Source organism: Eretmochelys imbricata, chromosome 11 (assembly GCF_965152235.1).
Source record: "Eretmochelys imbricata isolate rEreImb1 chromosome 11, rEreImb1.hap1, whole genome shotgun sequence".
In the NCBI taxonomy this organism is placed as follows: Eukaryota; Metazoa; Chordata; order Testudines; family Cheloniidae; genus Eretmochelys; species Eretmochelys imbricata.
Window position 1 is genome coordinate 59457034 of NC_135582.1, and position 22039 is coordinate 59479072.

The 22039-nt window shown below is 45.6% G+C and overlaps 1 protein-coding gene across 3 annotated transcripts; it reads left to right on the plus strand.

Annotated features, from left to right (window-relative positions):
- The first annotated feature begins 6785 nt into the window (after window positions 1–6785).
- LOC144272428 (caspase-8-like) lies at window positions 6786–21872 on the plus strand. Of its 3 annotated transcripts, none has more exons than XM_077830466.1 (9): window positions 6786–6963; window positions 10503–10885; window positions 13109–13214; window positions 13569–13731; window positions 13831–13881; window positions 15666–15733; window positions 18583–18718; window positions 19669–20170; window positions 21023–21872. In XM_077830466.1, exons 2-9 carry the CDS (start codon window positions 10581–10583, stop codon window positions 21156–21158), a joined length of 1467 nt encoding a protein of 488 aa, XP_077686592.1. In that variant the 5' UTR covers window positions 6786–6963; window positions 10503–10580; the 3' UTR covers window positions 21159–21872. The 3 variants fall into 3 exon arrangements, with proteins under 3 accessions (XP_077686592.1, XP_077686591.1, XP_077686593.1); XM_077830465.1 differs by lacking the exon at window positions 6786–6963 and adding an exon at window positions 8845–8963; XM_077830467.1 differs by lacking the exon at window positions 6786–6963 and adding an exon at window positions 8845–8963 and having other exon boundaries at window positions 13593–13731.
- Window positions 21873–22039: the final 167 nt, after the last annotated feature.

Here is a 22039-nt window from a genome sequence, read left to right on the forward strand (position 1 = left end):
TATATATATCTGTCTTCATCAAATCTCCTCCCCTTCCAGTGATGACTCCTGTCATGTTCTCCCCTTTATGTCGTTAAAGAGTTAATTCTAACATTCCTGTAAGATAGCATAGTGTTATCCCTATTTGAAGATGGGGAAACTGAAGCACAGAGAGGTTAAGTGTTCTGGGGTGTTAAGGTGGTGTTAAATGTTACGGGGTTAAGTGGATAAGTTATAAAATCAGCTTCTGTGGATAATGTCTTGCTTATCTCAAGTACTGAGAAATGTGTGCTCTTGTATCAGAGTAGGATCAGCTTTCAATCACCCTCCTATGGCTAAAAGAAAAGGAGTACTTGTGGCACCTTAGAGACTAACCAATTTATTTGAGCATGAGCTTTCGTGAGCTACAGCTCACTTTATCGGATGCATACCGTGGAAACTGCAGCAGACATTATATACACACAGAGATCATGAAACCATACCTCCTCCCACCCCACTGTCCTGCTGGTAATAGCTTATCTAAAGTGATCATCAAGTTGGGCCATTTCCAGCACAAATCCAGGTTTTCTCACCCTCCACCCCCCCGACACAAACTCACTCTCCTGCTGGTAATAGCCCATCCAAAGTGACAACTCTCTTCACAATGTGCATGATAATCAAGGTGGGCCATTTCCTGCACAAATCTAGGTTCTCTCACCCCCTCACCCCCTTCCAGAAACCACACACACAAACTCTCTCTCCTGCTGGTAATAGCTCATCCAAAGCGACCACTCTCCCTACAATGTGCATGGTAATCAAGGTGGGCCATGTCCAGCACAAATCCAGGCTTTCTCACCTCCCCCCCCACTTTTTCCCGGGGACACACACACACACACAAACTCACTCTCCTGCTGGCAATAGCTCATCCAAACTGACCACTCTCCAAGTTTAACCAGAACGTCTGGGGAGGTGGGGTGGGGGTAGGAAAAAACAAGGGGAAATAGGCTACCTTGCATAATGACTTAGCCACTCCCAGTCTCTATTTAAGTCTAAATTAATAGTATCCAATTTGCAAATGAATTCTAATTCAGCAGTTTCTCGCTGGAGTCTGGATTTGAAGTTTTTTTGTTTTAAGATAGCGACCTTCATGTCTGTGATTGCGTGACCAGAGAGATTGAAGTGTTCTCCGACTGGTTTATGAATGTTATAATTCTTGACATCTGATTTGTGTCCATTTATTCTTTTACGTAGAGACTGTCCAGTTTGACCAATGTAAATGGCAGAGGGGCATTGCTGGCACATGATGGCATATATCACATTGGTGGATTTGCAGGTGAACGAGCCTCTGATAGTGTGGCTGATGTTATTAGGCCCTGTGATGGTGTCCCCTGAATAGATATGTGGGCACAGTTGGCACTGGGCTTTGTTGCAAGGATAAGTTCCTGGGTTAGTGGTTCTGTTGTGTGGTATGTGGTTGTTGGTGAGTATTTGCTTCAGGTTGCGGGCTGTCTGTAAGCAAGGACTGGCCTGTCTCCCAAGATTTGTGAGAGTGTTGGGTCATCCTTTAGGATAGGTTGTAGATCCTTAATAATGCGTTGGAGGGGTTTTAGTTGGGGGCTGAAGGTGACGGCTAGTGGCGTTCTGTTATTTTCTTTGTTAGGCCTGTCCTGTAATAGGTGACTTCTGGGAACTCTTCTGGCTCTATCAATCTGTTTCTTCACTTCCGCAGGTGGGTATTGTAGTTGTAAGAAAGCTTGACAGAGATCTTGTAGGTGTTTGTCTCTGTCTGAGGGGTTGGAGCAAATGCGGTTGTATCGCAGAGCTTGGCTGTAGACGATGGATCGTGTGGTGTGGTCAGGGTGAAAGCTGGAGGCATGTAGGTAGGAATAGCGGTCAGTAGGTTTCTGGTATAGGGTGGTGTTTATGTGACCATTGTTTATTAGCACTGTAGTGTCCAGGAAGTGGATCTCTTGTGTGGACTGGACCAGGCTGAGGTTGGTGGTGGGATGGAAGTTGTTGAAATCATGGTGGAATTCCTCAAGGGCTTCTTTTCCATGGGTCCAGATGATGAAGATGTCATCAATATAGCGCAAGTAGAGTAGGGGCTTTAGGGGACGAGAGCTGAGGAAGCGTTGTTCTAAATCAGCCATAAAAATGTTGGCATACTGTGGGGCCATGCGGGTACCCCCATTTTTATGGCTGATTTAGAACAACGATCAATCAATCAGAACTATGCGGTACAAACATTCAAATTAACATGAAGTTGGCTAAGCCTGTTGAAAAGAAATACTGCGTAGTTGGATTCTTTTTATTTATCTTTAAGGCTTTAGGGTTCGCACTGGGAGGGGTGACACACACACCCCTACCTCCCCCCCACACACACACATAGGGGGAGAGGTGACACACCCCACTCCTGTACACCTCTCTCACACAGGGCGGGTGACTGATTGAACTGACCCTCCCTGCCCAGCACTCTCCACCCTCCATGCCTGGCTGGGCCCCTAGGACAGCCTCTTCTGGTACCTGGTGCTGCATCTTCCCGAGGGGGGTGGAGGTGGCATGCTGGGTCACGTGCCCCCACCCCTTCCCGATTTCTGCCAGGATTCACACAAGAACATGGCCAGCTACAGCCTTTCAGCACTGTGCAGTAGGGAAGGGACGGGAGCTGCTTCCAGCCCTGGGGTGGGGAGGGACACGCTCCACCGCGAGAGAAATGGAGGAGCAGCAGGGCTGGGGTTTAAAGGGACAAAGCCGGGAGAAGACTGCAAGGGGGGAGCATGTAAAGGGCTGATGGGTGGGCAGCAGAGGTGACATGTAACCGGCTGGCACCTGCCCGCACTCACCAGTCATTGCAGCTGACAGCAGCCCAGCCAGAGCCAGCACACAGTGGGGACTGTGCTGATGGACCAGCAGGAGGAGCAGCCAGCCCCGTGTGCTGCAGCTTTGCTCCACCACCAGCCTTGCACACTCAGCCCCATCATCAGTCACTGGACCCCCTACCCACAACCACTAATGGGCGGGCAGCTGGCGAGTAGGGATCCGCCAGCAGCAGGACCCACCAGTACTGATGGGGAGTTGGGGGAAGAGACAGAAAATATGGGACAATTTGCCCGTTTTTAAGAAAAAGTTGGGACACCTGCAGGAGGGCTTAAATATGGGACTGTCCCTTTAAAAATGGGACATCTGGTCACCCTAGCTATGTTACAGAAAGGAGCGGTATGTCTTAGAGTAATAAGAAATTAGTGGAAGGGGCTATGATTATGCCATAGTTATAAGCAACTAGTGACCTGTTGGACTCTAACATTTGATTATTTATTAAAACATTTATCAATCATTGACTAATCCTTTATAAAGAGTTTATAAATGGAACCTTAATATAATGTGTGACTAAGAGAATAATGTCATGATGCTTTTAAATTAAACATTCTTTTCTATTCCTAAAGATAAGGTTAAATTGTGAAGTTTCTGCAGGTTCGCCTTGTCTCTCCTATACTTCGAGTTCCTATGCAAATTCTTCAGATTGGACTACAACAGCTGCACATGATGCTTACCTGATACTTACTCAGCATATTCTTTCAGCTGCAGTTGTCTGTAATGTGGATGCTGCTGGAAAGCGGGAAATGCTGCGATTAAGTGAGGAAGGAACCGTTAGTTGTTCTGTAATAAAAGCAACGGAACAGCAGTGAGATTTATCTTGAATTTTATTTGCTACTTCTGAGACCATGGTTTTAGGTGATTTACTCCCCAATGTATGTGAACTGTTCTTGAAAGTTCTACAGTTTGCCTGCTGCCCAAACCAAAAAGAATATAATCCCTTGGTATTACTAGATATGGCAAGTATCAGACTTCAGGTTTGTCTGTGTAACTCCTAAGACTGTGGTCAAGATTCTCAGGATAGCTAGTGATTTTGGTGCCTCAATTTTTGGGGGTCCAATTCAAGAAACCTTAAAGAGATTTGAGTCACCTTCCAAAAATCAGATCCCTTTAAAAGTGCCTCAAACTGAGCATGCCAATCATTGGTCATGTTTGAAAATCTTAGCCTCTCAGATATTAAACTATAGTTTAAAAAAACAAAAACAAAAAAAAATAACTCGACCTTCTGGGCCAAACTCAGCCCTGCTGTTAGCAGCAGGCCAGCAGCAACTCCATTGGACTCCGTGCCGAAAACTTAATTGGCATTAATGTGTGTGTGTGTACCTGCTAATACCAGGGTTCAATCTGGGCCTCTATATTTTGAGTTAATTGAATTAGGGGTCTAAAAATGTGGAAACAGGAAAATAGAAGTTTCGATGCAGATATTTGAAATGTTATTGGTTCATACCACTGCATGTGTGGCTTTGTATTTTTCTAAGGGAGAGGCATAGTGGAGCTGAGGGGCAATTCTTTGCTATTTGCTGGTAGGCCTGGTCATTTCTGGTACTCTTTCTAAAATTGAGTGCTTTGCTCACCTCACTGCAGAGATTCACCAAAATCTGGCTATGTTCATGCAACCAGGAGCATGCTTGGAAAAGGACTTATTCTGGTTAGTGGCCATGACAAAGGCAGAAGAATGTTCACTGTGTTTGCAGCTTAGCGATCAGAATAAAATGGAAGGATTAATAAACACCGAACTGTACTTGAACAGAATTGCCTCTGTCACCTGAGAGTCAACTGGTGACTCAAGGGCTAGAGAGGACGAAGAAAACCCACCGAAGGGGTTGTGGGAAAGCACTGGCAGACTCCCAGGGCCTGAGTCCACACAGTGAAACAATAGGGCTTGAACCCTGGTTCCTGTTTTGGAATTAGGCTCAGACCCTCCACCCCCGTGAGGTCCTAAAACCTTGGGTCTGAGCCGCAATCCAAGACATTTGTGTGTAGCCAGAAGGGAGGGTAGCATCTGAGCCTGAGTCTCAGCCTGGGCTTGCATTGCAGTGTAGACATACTCTCAGATATTATGATGATAGGCAGCAGTGTAGATAGATAGATACGTGTTACCAATAATCATACTGAACAGAAAAGTTTTTGTGTGTGTCCTAAATACTTTTGAGTAGAAAATTCTGCTTCATTGCTTTGTTTGGGAAGTCCCTAAATTTCATTCATGGGCTTCCCCCTGATCTTTTTCTCTTGCAGTAAAGCAACTACTCACCATGACACCACTTTGGGAATTTCCCCACCCAATATGCTATTTTAAGTGCCACAGATTTTCTGTAGGTAGAAAGCTTTTTCCAGGCAGCACCTTTATCCCCACCTTGACCTGAATCTTCCTTTACTTACACTGGTTTTACATCAGTGGATTTGCACTTGATTTACACAGCAGTATGTGATTACAGAATTAATGCAAAAGCTGCTCTTCCCTTGGGACTTGTGTTCACTAGAAAATTAGGAGTTAACAAAATGTTAAATGTGACTTTGCAATCAGTCAGACTAGCCCAAGCCTAAAACCCAGATTTGAAGATATCCCACACCTGATATGCCTAAAGTGACTTTGTCTATGTTTTTCACCTGATATAATAGGATCTTCTTTTGGGACACCTGGGATGTCCTAGCTTTTTTTTTATTATTACATCTATAAAAAACATTTGTCTTTGATCATGTAAAATGCTTGTTTGAGATATAATGCTATTCTGAGTAGAATTTTCTCTGTATTTACAAGGAACAAACAGTTCAGTGGAATGACTGTTCACTGTGATGAACAGTTTTTTGAAGGCAGAAAAATGCCAAATAAGTGTAGATGCTATCAAAGATGTTCATTAGCTCAGAAGGAATGTTAACAACACTCAGTGAGTGTTTCTTGATAGAAATAGAGGGCTGGAAGGGACCTTGAGAAGTCATCAAGTCCAGCCCCGGCATTGAGGCAGGACCATGTAAACCTTAGTGGCTCTCAACCTTTCCAGATACTGTACCCCTTTCAGGAGTCTGATTTGTCTTGTGTGCCCCCAGGTTTCACCTCACTTAAAAACTACTTAAAAATATAAAGAGTCACAGCACACTAGTACTGAAACATTGCTTACTTTCTAATTTAATTAGAAGTATATAATTATAAAATAAATCAACTGGAATATACATATTGTACTTACATTTCAGTATATAGAGCAGTATAAACAAGTCATTGTATGAAATTTTAGTTTGTATTGATTTTGCTAGTGCTCTTTATGTAGCCTGTTGAAAACTAGGCAATATCTAGATGAATTGATGTACCCTCTAGAAGACCTCTGCATAGCCCCCGGGGTACATGTATTCTTGGTTGAGAACTACTGTCTTAGACTGTCCCTGACCGGTGTTTTTCCCATCTGTTCTTAAACACTTCCAAAGATGGCGATTCCACAACCTCCCTTGGAAGCCTATTCCAGAGTTTAACTATCCTTATAGTTTTTCCTAATAGCTAATTATCTGCTGCAGATTAAACCTTTTACTTCGTGTCCTACCTTCAGTGGACTTGTAGAACAACTAATCACAGTCCTCTTTATAACAGTCCTTAACATATCTGAAGACTGTTCAGCTCATTCAGACACGAAAAGTTATTGGGAAAAAAAAGCCACTCCCCTGTGGACTATGCCCGTCACTGCTGTTGAGTCAGAAGCTGGCCATAATGGCACCAGCACACATTTAAAACAATCTGCCAAAACTGTGCACTTTTGAGTGTGCCACAGCCCTAAAACAGATACCACTAAACTGCCCTTGTTTATGATTTTGAAAATATGGTGAAATGGCACACGAGCGTGTTAGGATTTCCGGGTGCTGTATCTTTTGGGGGTGGAGGTAGGGAAGGAAATGACACTACAAGGCTCTGGCTCCCCAGTGCCACGCCCCTTAAAACATACTGCTCAAGCAATGTGGTTACAAGAATAAACATGCATCTTAATGCATAACACTTCCCATCAGGCGACCAGGAAGTCTTGAGTTAAATTGTGTGTATGCTGCTTGCCTTCACACGAAAAGGTGGCTGAGTTACCACTAACTTTAAAAGCAGCCTGGAGAACTGATTGCAGCGAAGACCGTGAGGTGGGACAACTTTGTATTTAAAATGTAAGTACCAAGTATCTCAGGAACTGGCTTTAGGACGGTTGGTATCCTTTCAAAGGTGACTCATGCTGCCTGTGAATATACAGCTGTCATTTTAGTAAGGTACCTCTTTCTCAGATTGCTCACAAGCAATTTTGTTCTAGCCTAAAAAGCCACACATTGCCAGCTATTTCTGAAATGATATTTGTACTTTTTATTAATCTTAGGGTAATATTTTTTATTAATATTTTAAGCTAAATCATGAGGTCTTTCTCCCAGTTCTCACTAACTCTGGTGAATACTCATTAACATCAGTGGGAGTGTGCGTGAATAAGGACTGGACTGATTGCTTGTGTTTCAAGGAACAAAGGACAACTGTATAAAAATAGGGGCAGAATTTATTTTTAAGGGACAGCAGCATATAGTATTCTGCTTGTAGTGCAAAGATCTGAAATACAGAAATTTTACATGTGTAGCAGCAATCTGCTTGGTACTGTACAGACACACAGGATGCCGTACAAACTAAAAATCATCTATTTGTTTATATCCTGCAAAGTATTACTATTATCATTTATTATTTGTGTTACCCCGGCCCCTAGGATCCCCTGGTGCTAGCTGCTGTACAATTACAGAAAGAAAAGCTGATCCCTGTCCTAAAGAGCTCACAATCTAATCTTTTTTGGCAACACAGAAGCTTCTATAGTGATATGGGAAATAAGACACTAGGCATCAAATAAGGGGATGTTCCTTTAAGATACGGAACAGATGGTTTCATCAGTAAGGAGTACGACTCTGACTCAGCAAAGCATTTAAGCCATGTGTTTAACTTTAAGTACATGCTTAAATCCACCCCCAGGACTAACTAAGGAGTTTGATATTTGCCATATGGGGTCTAATCCATTCTACTGCAGAAGAAAGACATTCATCAAAAGTTGATGATAAGCACTAGGTACAGTTGGGGTTCTCAAACTGGGGGTTGGGACCCCTCAGGAGGGTCACAAGGTTTTCACATGGGGGGGTGGGGGTCCACAAGCTGTCAGCCTCCACCCCAAACCTTGCTTTGCCTCCAGCATTTATAATGGTGTTAAATATATTTAAAAGTATTTTTAATTTATAAGGGGCGAGGGCCACTCAGAGGCTTGTTATGTGAAACGGGTCACCAGTACAAAAGTTTGAGAGTCACTGGGATACAGCTTGCTGTAAACTGACCTGATATGCAACTCCATTTTAACCGTGTTCTTCAGTGAAAAAATGCTTCATTGTTGTTGATTTTCTCAAGGTGAAAAGATATACTTGGCTTCTTTATGGGGGGGCGGCCTGAAAATCTTGAGCAGTTAAATCCTCCCCACCCCCTTTGTTGTTTTAAATGAGAAATTCAGATATTTTTTAACCCTGTAACTCCGGAAGAGTGGAGGATTATTGAGTTTATAGTCACTCCTAAATGCAAATGCCCGAGAAACACTTGCTACGTCTTTATTAATGCTCCAATACTTTTTTTATTGAGGAGGGGAAGGAAAAAAAATCACACTATACATTTGCTCAGTGTTTAATTTGTAATGAAAGAGGTGCCGGGGCTCAAGCTATGAACTACCGAGCCTAGAGGTGAACGGCCAGGCCGAGCGATGCCGGGGCTCAGCCCTGGCACAAATTAAGCTCTGCACCGGAGCCACCGCCCCCAGCCAGGCGGGAACTCCGCATTCCCCCTCCTGCCAAGCGTAACAGACCACCCAGCGCACACGGCAGCCCGGGGCAGGGGGTGTGCGGCCAGCTGAACCCCGCGCCTCCTTTCAGGCTGCACCCAGCCGCTCCCACCGCCCCGCCGGTGCTTCACGTGGGCCCGGGGGCTGAGCCCAGTCACGTCTTTCTCTGCCAACCAAGCCCTGCACCCCTGCAATGGGCTGGGCTCGGGTTCAAAGGCAGGGCCGCTTCCCTTTTATCTTTTTTTTTTTTGGCCTGCGGAGGCCCGGCTGGCAGAACGCCCCCATTTTGCATGGCGGCGCCGCCGGCATGAACGTGTGGGGCGGGTGAGGCGCTGAACCCACTGCTGAGGGGGGAGATTTTTAGACGGCCGAGGGCGCCGTGGCGGCGTCTCCGCCGGGGGGGTCGCTCCGCTGCGGGGGGGGTCAGCGGGGGGGCGGGGGAGCCGGCTGGAGCGCGCGCGGGCTGCGCCCCCGCCTGGGCCTGCAGCGGGACAGCGCCCCCCTTGCTCGGGCGGGCCGGGCGCGCGGCTTCCGGGCCCTGCGGGCGGCGCTCCCGGGGCGGGGTATCGTTGTCCGGCGGCCTGGCGAGAGGCTCTTCCAGCTCAGCGCGGCCTAGTGCCCGGAGCCCTGTAGCGGGGGGCGCAGGCTGGTGACCCTGGCGCTGCTGCTGGCTTCTGGGGCAAGGCCCCGTGTCGCCCCGTGCCTCAGTGTCCCCCGCTGTACAATGGGGATAATGGATCATCCCCCCCACCCCCGGGAAGTGCTTTAGAGGCGCCCGAGTGGAAGTGCTGCCTAAGGGCCAGGGCCCAGGGCTCATGCTGTCAGGGGACCGGGTGGGGGGGTGCACCTCTTTCAGATTACACCCAGAGGTGGTGTTTCCTGGCCCTCCCCTGCCTTGTCCCCAAAGGGCTGGGGTCAGCAGTAAGGGAGTGAAATAGTGTGGGCAGCACCCGCTGGCCAACTTTCTAATGGCCAAAACCCAACACCCTTGCCCCCCTGCCATTCCAACGCCCCCCCCCCCACCTCCGCTCTTCCCCACCCTCTCGCATTTTCACTCACTGGGGTAGGGGTTGGAGTGCAAGGGCGGGGGGGTGAGGGGCCCCAGAGTGGGGCTGAGGCGTTTGGGGTGCAGGAGGGGCTCTGGGCTGGGGCCCAGCATGCAGGAGGGGGCTCAGGGCTGGGTGTGGGGGGGGTCAGGATCTGCAAGTGCATTTGGGGGGGGGGTTCCAACCTGCGGCTGGGGGTTGGGGTGCAGGAAAAGGTTTGGCCTGCATGCTCTGACTGGGTAGCGCTTATCACTGGCAGCTCCCAGTCGGCGGCATAGCTGGGCTAAGGCAGGTTCCCTCTGCCTACCCTGGCTCTGCGCTGCTCCCAGAAGTGGCCAGCATGTCTGGTTCCTAGGCGGAGGCATGGACAGGTGGCTCTGCGCAGTGCCCATGCCCGCCGATGCTGTCCCCGCAGTTCCTGGCCAGTGGGAGCTGTGGAGTCAGCACTGGGGGTGGGGAGGCGGCATGTGGAGCTTCCCTGATCACCCCTGCATCTAGGGGCTGCAGAGACATGCCAGCCACTTCCGGGAGCTGTGCAGAAGTCAATTGAGATTTATCACTGACTTCAGTGGGTATAGAATGTCAAGCCCTTGAGGGTCCATTTTCTCCAGCAGCCCAAGTATTGGCCCTTGCCAGATGCAGATACTCAACTAAGGTAGATGACCCACTGGTATGCAATCCTAATGCTAGAATGAATAAAGGCATGGCAGATCCAAGGGACAAATTAAAAAAAATATCAATAGGTACAAAGTTTACTATGAGACTGTTTGCAAATTGCTGCCATACCAGATCCATGCAGTTGTTTTCTTCTTCACAGTCTAAACAGAGGCCACTTAGGACCCTTCTTTCCTTTTATCTACGACTGAAATAAACTTTTGTCAGCTGTCTGAAGAAGATGGACTTCCACAAGCTCCTCTACACTATCAGTGAGGCTCTGGCCACAGAAGACCTGGTGGCTCTGAAGTTTCTAAGCCTTGAACACATCCCACTGCGGAAGCAGGAAGGCATCCGTGATCCTGAGGCCTTATTCCTAGCACTCGAGGAAAAGGGCATGATGGAGGAAGACAATCTGTCCTTCTTAAAGGAGCTGCTGTTCAGGATAAACCGCATAGACCTCCTAACTGATAAACTGAGCTCCAGCAGAGAGGAGATGGAGAGGGAGCTTCAAATTCCAGGGAGGGCCAAGGTATCTCAGTTCAGGTGGGTAGCTCTGTATTGTATTGGTGGGGGATCTAATGCCTTATGAAAAATTAAGTATAAATTATGTTAATGATTTGCACATGATTTGTACCTGTGGTTTGTCTATAAGTGCTCTCTGAGGGCCTCAGCCTCCTCCCAACGAAATCAATGGAAGTTTTGCAATTGATTTTAATGGGAGCCACATTAAGTCTGGAAAACAGTTAAGCAATCCCTTTGCATAATGTGTATAAATAAATTGCTACCTTAATGTGCATGTTAATGTACAGTAAATGTATGTGAGTCTGACACTGATGTAACTTAAACAACTTGCAAATAAATGAAAGAGTAAATTGCGCATTCCTTTAAATAGTAGATGGGAAACAGTAATTCATCCCAGGGGAGGGGTGAGATTCTCAGACCCATTAAGTCTGCATTTGCATTGTTCTAGCAGGGCAAAGCAGATTTACATGTGGCATAAGTGACCATCTGAGGATTCTCCTAGAATGGGGGGAAATCCCTGGATGAGCTTGACTTGCATGCCCTTGTGTCCAGATGCTAGAATGACTGTTGGTGACAGTCAGAGTATAGAGCAGCCTTGAGGCTGCCCTACTTTATATTAGGGGTCAGGCCGTCACAAATTGGCACTAGGACCAAGAGCTGCAAAAGCGGTAAAAATCTTTGCACTATTGCCTTCTCAGCTCTGCCATGTTTTACTCAGGATCTGGCTGCAGCTGTTTATTTAAATTGGAGGATTACATAGTATTAGTGCTCAGACTAGAGAGCATCCTATTTTCAGAAAACCAAACTCCTGGTCTGGATAAGTGACATTAAACACTTTAGGGCCCAGTTCTGTACAATGTTTCAATTGGAGTTGTGGGTGTGTCCGGCCTGAGCCTGAAAATGAAAACCAGGATCTTTGTTTCCTAATTAAACAAATTCCTCTTCTCAGCAGGCTGGAATTTAAGGAGAGTGCACTTGGCTGATATAAATGGCTCTCCTTGATGTGGAGCATGGGGAGTAACTGCTGTAAGGTCGGATTTACAAGGAAACTGAGGCAGGAGGCCTGTATTCATTGTCTGTTTAGTTAGGACAGTTCAGTACACCCCTGATTCAAGAGCCGGTGGGGTTAGATTAGCTGCTTGCTCCTAAGAGAAGGGTATCATGCGCAGAATATACAGCAGCTGTCTGCCTCCCATACTGATATTAGACTGCATTTCAGACTACCTTTTCAGACAGTGAAAAGCACCATTCCTTAAAGGCCCCCACGTGACTTCTGCCCAGCTCTGGTTTTGAGTTTGCCATCCATCCTTATTGCTCATTGACTGAGTGGAGACTGCTGTACAGTAGTCCCTGGGTGCGGTCTGAGATAACCTGCACACAATGCAAATCCATCCTTCCTTCCATTCCCTTCCCTCTCACCAATGTGTGTGCTTCTGTCCTGAGGCTTCAGTAAAGGCGGATGCCCTTCTCTACCAGCATCTGCCTTTAACGTTGCCTGTCAGTAGTTCAGTGGCATCCTGTAAAGCTGTTTAACGATCCCAGATGTTTAGAGATCCATACTTGCTTTTGGTGCATCTGCAAGTTACATTGTCTCTGCAGTGCTGCAGGACAAACTTTGGATTTTGTTCTATGAATTTGATTAAAATACATGCATACACACACCTCACAGCTCAAATGTGAATGGTCCCAGTTTGAGGTTTTTCAGCCCCATTGAGGGTCTTGATGCTGACTGTAAGATAGACCTGGAACAAAGCATCTCTGGGGGCTTTCGCCTTCCAGTATAAATATGACTGCAGTGTAAACTGATCCACTATGTCTCAGTGTATTTATCATAGACTATAGCAGGTTAGGAACTTGGGGAGTTACTGGTAAGTGATGAAAACTGAGAAAAAGCATTGACTAATAACTGAACTGTAAAAGCCATCAGCCCATATTCGGTTTTAGTTGTGCAGCTCAACTTAGTTTTTAAAAACTAACTCATTTTGGCTGCATAAAAAGAACCGTGTTTGAATTCTATGTTGTCCTGGGACCAAGTGAAGTTAAAAAAAATCAATTTCCTTTGTGTTAACATTTGTGTCTGTGTGGAAAAAATACATTTTGTGTGTGTGTATATCATACAATTTTCACATTTTGTGCCATGTATGCTTCTAGTGAGCTCTCAGTAGTTTGCCAGCACAATATTAAATTAAGCTAGGATACCAACTCGTTCATACTGAGCGAAGCAACTCCCTGTTTTCCCACTAGGTACCTGCTCTTCCAGCTCTCAGAAAACATAACAACAGATGAGTTGAAATCTTTGAAGTTTCTTCTGATGAAAGAGCTTCCAAAGTGCAAGCTGGACAATGAGATGGTAAGAATTGTTTCATTGCTTTTAGCGGATCCAGAAGTTGTTTAAGGTGTAGTGGGAGAACAGGACTTCTTTGGGAATGGCCATCCTATGTTTCCACATCTTGACACCACTTCCCTTCCCCCCACCTCCAGTAAGAAATATTTCTAGCTAGGGACTAGATAGCTTATTTGCTTCATTATTATTAATCATGTTTATTACTGCAGTGTCCAGACTGCGGCCCTATTGTGCTAGATACTGTATAAACAAAGTAAGTAGTAGACAGTTCTCTGCCCTGAGGAGCTTATAATCTAAATAGATAAGATAGAGATAGTAGAATGCAGAATGTGGAGGGAAAGTAAATTCTATCTCTAACAGGAAATTGACTTTCTAATTGCCCAGACACTGATCAGTGTTTTCATTGAGATGGAGAAGAAGGGACTACTGGCAGAAGAAAACCTAGAAACCCTCAAGACTATTTGTGAGAAAATTGACAAAAGCCTTCTGAAGAAAATTGAAGAGTATGAATCAGAGCGAAATGGTAAAAATGGCCTTTTCCACATCAATTACTTTTGAATTGACACATCAGTTTAATGTGCTAAGCATCTATAGCTAAACAATGGATTTCTTTCGTATGCAGTGGAAATGTACATCACAGAAGGACATGGAGGCCAAACAGGAGTCTCTGAAGGTAACTGACACAGATTAGCTTCCAAAGAGATGCCATTTAGAACTTTCTTAATGCATTTTCACCTCTTTTTCCCACATCCATCACATTCCTTTTAATCCATCTACTTGTCTTGTCTCACCTTTATATATAGTGAGCTCCATTTACACCTCTACTCCAATATAACATGACCCGATATAACACAAATTCGGATATAACGCGGTAAAGCAGCGCTCGGGGGGGGTGGGGCTGCGCGCTCTGGTGGATCAAAGCAATTTCAATATAATGCAGTTTCACCTATAACGCAGTAAGAATTTTTTTGCTCCTGAGGACAGTGTTATATCAGGGTAGAGGTGTATTTGACCATGTCTAACCAAACGCACTGTTTTAAAGCCCCTTATTTTTCATAGTTACTCTAGTGAGATTTTTTAAAAAAAAAAAAAAAAGCTCTTTATTGCAATGAATAGGCAAGGAGTATCAGAGATGCCTACTGTCTCTAGCAGGTATTTTATTTTACGTGCAGGCTGTAGTCCTGCCTCAGGCCCAATGAACATAGATCCATGTGCTGTCTCATTGACTTCACTAAGATGCTGCACAGATGCAGGGACTGTATATGATCAGATACTGATGCAGGCTCTGGGCCCCAAGGAGTGCAAGGAAAGAAATGATCTATTTAATACCAGTGTATCTAGTTAAGGACTCTAAGAAGTCTTTACCTCCCCAGCCAACTATGTGGCCTAGTGGATAGAGCACTGTACTGGGACTTGAGTGATCTCTGTTCTAATACCCGCTCTGCCTGTGGCCTGCTGTGTGACCTTGGGCAACTCTGTAAAGTGGGGGATAATGATAATGATCTCCTTTTAAAAAAGTATTTTGTGATCTATAGCTGAAGAACACTAGCTGCCAGGGAGATATTATTTTTCACTCTATACATTTTTTTGGTGGTGGCGCACTGAAACTTCCAAAATCCATTCCTGGAGGCAGGGAGATTTTAATATTTCATACACCAACACACTTGAGCAAGTGGGCTGATATCATAGAGGTAAACTGGTGTTTGCCAGAAAGGGAGGGGGTACTATGGATACAGTAGTCAGGGTCTGTGCAGAAAGGCCATGTGATTTTAAAGCTACTCACTTACAAGCACTTTAAAAGTGCTTTCACCATTATGCACCAAAATAGGAAAGGACTCGGGAGCCATTCTTGAGGCATGGTGAAAGCACTTACAAGTTTAAAGCCACTCACTTACAAGTTTGTAAGTGCTTTCAGCCATTCTTGAGGCATAGAAAATTCATGCTTTACCTGTACAGTATTTGGCTTTTGTCAGTACAGTAGATAGGGCAGTTGAAATTCCTATTGGATAAATAGCTTTACCAGTTCAGTATTTGGCTTGTCAGCACAGTTGTGAGAGTGGATGAAAAACCAATTAGATAAAAAGCTATTATCCTAGCAGCTTACCTTGATACACAAGAAGCAAAGCGTTAGGGGCCTGCTCCTGCTCCCAGTGAATTCATTGAGCAGTTTTGTATTTTTTTTTTCCCCCAGTTGGCACAGGATCGATTCCTGTGTCATTTTACTCCAGTTCAGCTACTCTGAAACACAACACTTTTTGCAACCCCCACACACCTTACTGAAGCCAGGGGATAGCATTTACTCATTGTACTTGCATTGCTGCTAACAGCCATTACACACGTGTCTCAAGAGCAGACTCGTGGACCTTTTAAAGTAACAATTTCCCAGCTTTCCCAGATGATAAAATATTATGCTTTACCTAGTTCTATGCCTCATTGTCTCTTTCTGGATTATTTTAGTCCAGGACAGCCTTTGGCCATCTCAGACTGCATCGGATTCTCCAGGCATCCATGAAGAAATCCAGCAGGTAAATCAGGATTAAAAGTTACTTTATGGGATCTGGCTGTATGTGGGATATTGTTGTGTTGGGCAGATGGTGGGCAGTGAAAGTATCAAGCAGCAGACAGATCTGTCTGTTTATGAAAACAAAACCCTACAAGCTTGTGGCAACAGAGGGTAGCCTTTCAATGATTGGCATGAGCTGGAAATTTTGATGTGAGTTTTGTTTGGTCTGTGCAGAGAGGCTGTCTATGAGGTGGAAACATGTCACTTATGGGATATTTGTTCTTCTTAAGCCATGTCAGTTGGGGCACAGGCAGAATGTGGCACAGTTATTAAGCTTCAGCAATCTGTTATTAGAAAGTCTTTTGTTTCACGGGGTAGCTAGAAGGGGCCCATTTCTTGAACAGAGGATAGGGCAGAGTGAGTTAACACTGATAAGCAGTGCCAGAGAGCTGAGTGGCTCTGTGCTAGGGTTGGATGGTTGGGTTTTTCTTTTAAACAAAGATGAATATTTTAATCTGCAGCTATCCTGCTAGATGCTAAATATCTCATCCTGACCCCCAGCCCATTTGATGCTTCCAAATATTGCCATTCATTATAAGAACAGAATGCTAGAGTTTTACAGTGATGGCAGCTCTATAAGGCCCTGTTTCTCTACTTCACTATCAGCCTCTCCAGGCACCATACAGGAGCTGCTGTTGCACTGGTGTCTCTCCTCATTTGTTACTCACGGGTGACCTTGCCTGTGGAGGTGGTGCATTGTTGTTGCTGGAGGCTCCAGGACTGGTCTCCGTCCTTCAGCTCAGGGCACCAGTCTCAGGTGGAACATGGTGGTGGATCAGTTTCTCCTGTCAATTTTATTTTATTTAAAAAAATCTGTTTTCATTTTTGTGCAGTTGTGACTTCTAATCTTCCTCCTCCTCTGCCCCTGGATCTAGTGAACGGCAGTGTGGTGGTTTCAGCCACCTTGCCTCCCTCCTGGAGTCCTCTGCCCCTGCTCTGGCAGGGCAAAGCTGTCCTGTAAACACCCAGTTTTAAATCTAAGCAGTGGTCCTCTCTCTGAAAAAGCATTTGCAGGCTCTACAGCGGGGGGGGGGTATGCCCTGCCTGGTCCCACCCATCTGACCCTTGCGCTGCTAGGGCCCAGGCCCTACCCTGCCCTCAGGAGGCACAACTCCAATGCAGAAATGTTCGGTGAGGCGCTTCTGAGGGAGAGTATAAGGACAAGGAGGCAGCTATTGGGCCGGTGCCAGGGGTAATCCCTGCAACAGAGCTGGGCTAGAAGGGGAAAAAACCCTGAGAGGATCCAGTCCCTGCCAGGTGTGTGGGGGCTCCTACACAGCTCCCCTTCCTCTGGCTGTGAATTGGGGGATTCTCAACCTTAATCGTATCATGGGTATTTTTAGTAAAAGTCAGGGACAAGTTGCAGGCAATAAAAAATTCACAGAAGCCCAGGACCTGTCCCTGACGCTTACCAGAAATACCCTGAGGAGGTGGGGAGGCAAAGAGCTTTGCTGGGGCTTGCAATGGGGTGTCCAAAGCTGAAGGGTGGCACCTCAGCCTAGCCCTGGAGCCTCCAGAAATAACACTGGATCACCCCCAAATGCCATAGGGAGGGGCATGAGCTTTGAGTAATGAATGATGAGAGAAGCTGCTAACAGAGAAAAAATTCAGGTAATAAAATTTCTCCTTTAGCTGTAAACCCTGAGGTTCCACTTCTGGACAGCAGAGGGCACTAACACTCCCTTCTGCTCTTGGCCAAATAGCCCTGTCTCTGCCTGTCCCCCTGCTGTGGGTCCCTGGCCGAGGCAGGAAGGTTTAGGAGTACTGGGGGAAAGGGAGAGCATAGGTGTGAGAGTGAAGATCACGAGACACAGCCATGTGAGGGGAGCAGGAAGGGGTTGGGCTGCATGTAGAACAGGGGGTGAACATTGTCAGGAGGTGGCCGTGGAAGGTGCTGGAGGCAGAATTAAGGCAGAGGGGGATGTAATGCAGTAGAGTGGGGAAGGGCCTGGATGCTGGAGCAGAAGGGAGCTGTGATGGGGGAGAGTCAGGGCATGCAGGATATGATTGAGGAGAAGGAGTATCGGGAGTGGCTCTAATAGGGGAAGATACTAAGGGATGGTGGGGAGAGATCCAAAGGTGAGATCTCACAGGAGGTGGGGAGAGAATCTAGGAGAATGTGGATGGCAGGAGACTGAACTGGACAGAGAGAGTGGGAGCGAGGAGCAGGGTGGGGGAGAGATTTATAGGGTGGAAAAAATTAAATGTAAAGTGGAGAAGAGCAGAGTCAGTGAAAGGCTGAGGGGAAGGAAATGGGCAGGTTCAAGCAAAAGCGATCAGACTGAAAAACAAGGGAGACAAAAAAAGCGATCAGACTGAAAAACAAGGTCAGGATGAAGAATGGGTGTGAAGTGAGCAGTGAGGGAATGTTTGGAGGAGTAACTGAGGGGGATGGTGAGGCCTGTACATCAGACAGCGGGGAAGGAGCGGTTTGTGTGAGGATAAGGATAGGTGAGATGGAGCAAGAACGTGAGGAGAGAAGGTGGTGGTTGAGGTTGGCGGAAGAGAGACCCCGCAATGCCCCTAAGTTATGACACTTGCAGCCATGGTGACTAAGTAGCTGATGGAGCATCCTGGCCTCAGCACACCCCCTACACCAAGGAGGGAAGTAGGTGGCACAGAGCCTGCAACAAGAGACGTTGGTGTAGGGAGAATCGTTGGCTTCCCATTAGTGCAGCTCTTCAGCTGCTGTGCGCTGGAACTGGGCATTAGGCTGAACCCATTGAACGTGCAGCAGGAGTATATGAAATGTGAATGACTGGTTGCTGCAGTGCAGGTTGTGGGTTGTTGTTCATCTGTTTTCCCAAACAGCCTGACATGTACAAAATGAGCAGCCAGCCCCGTGGAATCTGCCTGATCCTGAACAATCATGACTTTACAAAAGCAAGATCAGAGGTGCCTAAACTTCAAAACATAAAAGACCGGAACGGAACAGATGCTGATGCAGGTACAGCAAGGACTAGAAATATTCAGATACAGTTTGCATATCTATAAACTCCAGGGAAATTGGAGTAATATGAGAGAGGGGAAGAGGTCTGGCCTACTGTATGAAATTTATTTAACTAGTTATCACAGCGTTCACTGTCAAACTGAGATGGGATATATCAGGTGGGGTTCCACAGTGGTCTGTCCTGGATCTAGTACTATTTAATATTTTCATTAACAAGTTGGATGATGGAATAGAGAGTACTACTGTAAAATCTGTGGCTGACACCAAGCTAGGAGGGGTTGCCAGCACTTTGGAGGACAGGATTAGAATTCACAATGATCTTGATAAAATGTAAAATTGTTTTGGAATCAGTAAGATGAAATTCAATAATGACAAGTGCACTTATGAAGGCAAAATCCAATGCCTAAATACAAAATGGGGAATAATTGGCTAGGCAGCCGTAACATAGAAGGAGATCTGGGGATTATACTGCATCACAAATTTAATGAGTCAACAATGTGATGCTATTGGGGAAAAAAAGCAAATGTCATTCTGGGATGTATTAGCAGGAAGGTTGTAGATAAGACATAGGAGGTGATCTGTTCGGGTTTCAGCTGGAGCACTGTGTCCAGTTCTGGGCACCACACTTCAAGAAAGATGTTATTTGCAAATTTTGTAAGTATGCTCTCTCCTGTATCATGCAAGTTGTTAATGAAAATATTGACAATATTAGATCACTGCTGTTCAGGCCCTTAGATCCTTCTTTTCCTCTCTCCTGCTCATTGCTGTGGTAGCTGAGATAAATTCCCAGTCTGAAAACATAAGTAATGGGGGTGGGGAGGTGGAATTAAATGTATAAGGGTGGGGGAAAAAAGCATGAGCCTAATTCTCTTTAGTGACTAATTTATTTAGTAAAAGTTACAAAATGTCTCCCCCCCCCCCAATTGCCCCTTCTGTTTACTTTCCAGCGGCTTTGAAAAAGGTCTTTACCAAACTTCACTTTGAGATAGCAGAGCACAAAGACCTCACTGCGCAGGAAATCCGTCATGCAGTGCACTCATACCGGAGCATGGACCACCAGGACCGGGACTGCTTTGTTTGCTGCATCCTCTCCCATGGTGATAAAGGCATCGTATTTGGTACTGATGGGCAGGAAACATCTATCCAGGAACTAACCACTTCTTTTACTGGCATGAACTGCCCCTCACTTGCTGGAAAACCAAAAGTGTTCTTCATTCAGGCCTGCCAAGGGGACACATTCCAGAAAGGGGTACATATAGAAACAGATTCTACAGAGCTGGATTCTTCTGTAGAGGCAGATGCAAGATTTCAGCTGGAGTGCATTCCAGATGAGGCAGACTTCCTGCTTGGAATGGCCACCATGAAGGATTTTGTGTCCTACAGAAGCACAACCCAGGGCACTTGGTATATACAATCACTGTGCGAGCACTTGGAGAAGAGCTGTCCACGGTTAGTACAACTTATTTCAATCTCCTATAGCTACAGCTATCTTATTCATAAAAGCTTCAACACTGATTTGTGTATGTACATACATTTTGTCACCTCTTCATTCTTAGCTTTACACCTTGTCTGTACAAAATTGCACTGTTGAATTTAAGCTGTGATTTAGTTAAATAGGTGCAAATAGCTCTGCAGATACATCAGTTTTTAAACTGACAAGTTAAACCAGTGCTAGCTTCTTGTGTAGACAAGGCTTTATACAAGTGGTGCAATTAGTGGGGTGCTTGGGTTTTCTCTGCACACATCTGCCTCACCTGGAGTGATTGTAGGCAGAGTACCCCACAACCCTCATTGATACAGGTGTTGTGTAAATCTGAGGATGAAGCAGTGACACACATGTAGAATATAAAATCCTATTACAACTGTTCTGTAATTACGGTCTCCTATATAAGGGAGTTGCATCCCATTCAGGTATCTGTGAATATCTGTATAGAGGTGGGAATGGGAGCATGTTCCTACACACCCATGTATTTGTACACACAGAGACAGGTCTCGCTCTGTATAAAATAATAGAGAGAATCTCACGCACACACTGCTCCTACATACATACAAAGAGAAAGACCTGAATAGGGTCCAACTCACTTTTTTAGAAGACAGCAATTACAGATCAGGCACTGTAAGTTGTTCAGTGTAGCATAATAAAGGTAAATCCATTATTTGGTCGTTACACAGAGCGAGCACTGCTGGCTTTGATATGGGATAATGTAGTAGCATCTTTAAGCAATCAAAAGGTGTTAGTGGACAGCAGGTTAGGTGAACCCCTTTGCTGTTGCTAATGCTGAGATTCTCATTTTTTGGCAGAGGAGAGGATATTCTCTCGATCCTGACAGCCGTGAACCGGGAGGTGAGCAGGAAGAATGACAGGCTGAACCAAGGGAAGCAGATGCCACAGCCCAGTTTCACACTCAGGAAAAAACTCATCTTCCCCATCAATTGAACAGGGAACTGTAGTCACCCCAACTTGAAATCTGCTATGGGAAAGTCTGCGTCGGTTCTGGGCTTTTGTTTGTTACAAAATTACAGCTTTCAGTATGTGCTCTCAGGGTGGGAACAAACATACCTTTTTTTGAAATGTAGCTTTCCAGAGAGCAGGCTATTTCATTAGAAGTGTTCACTTTTTGTAGTCTGCCAGAATTGTGAGTACAGCCAGGTTGCTGGACAGCTCAATGCTCTCACCAATGCCTGTAGATCAGTGTTTCTCAGTGACCGGTCCGTGGACCAGCACCAGTCACTGATATCTCCCTGACACAGTTTAGGAAGGGAGGAAGCCAGTCCCTGGTATCAGAAAGGTTGAGAAACACTGCTGTAGATGATAGCAGGTATTAATATAGAGGCACTTTTTCAAATGATGTATTTTTTAGGGAGAACTATCTACCAAATTTGGAAAACAAGATACTGACTAACTTAGAATCAAGTTTAGGGTTGTGCACACATGTAGTTTATGATCAGCTTGTACAAAAGTAAAAAGTAAGTTTCAGAAAATTTTCTCTCCCTGAAAATAATTATACAAATTTTAGTCCAACAGGATCGATTGAAGAAAAAAATTGAAAGTATATGGCAAGGGCTTACACCAGAAGTGCCTTGTCAAAGCACTGATGGTGAGGCAGGTTAATAGTAACTTCTTTTCTTAATAAAGTGTCCATTAGACTTATTCAGCTTCTGTTCTCAATAAATCTAACTCTCCGCTTCCACACACTGCTCTCCAGTAGAGCCAGTCAGAGCCTCTGTTATCCATCTTTCAGAGCGTCTGCTTTTAGCAGCTTAAGAATTAAGTCAGTTGTGAAGGTGCAACCCTATGGAGGCCTGAAGTGGTTGGGC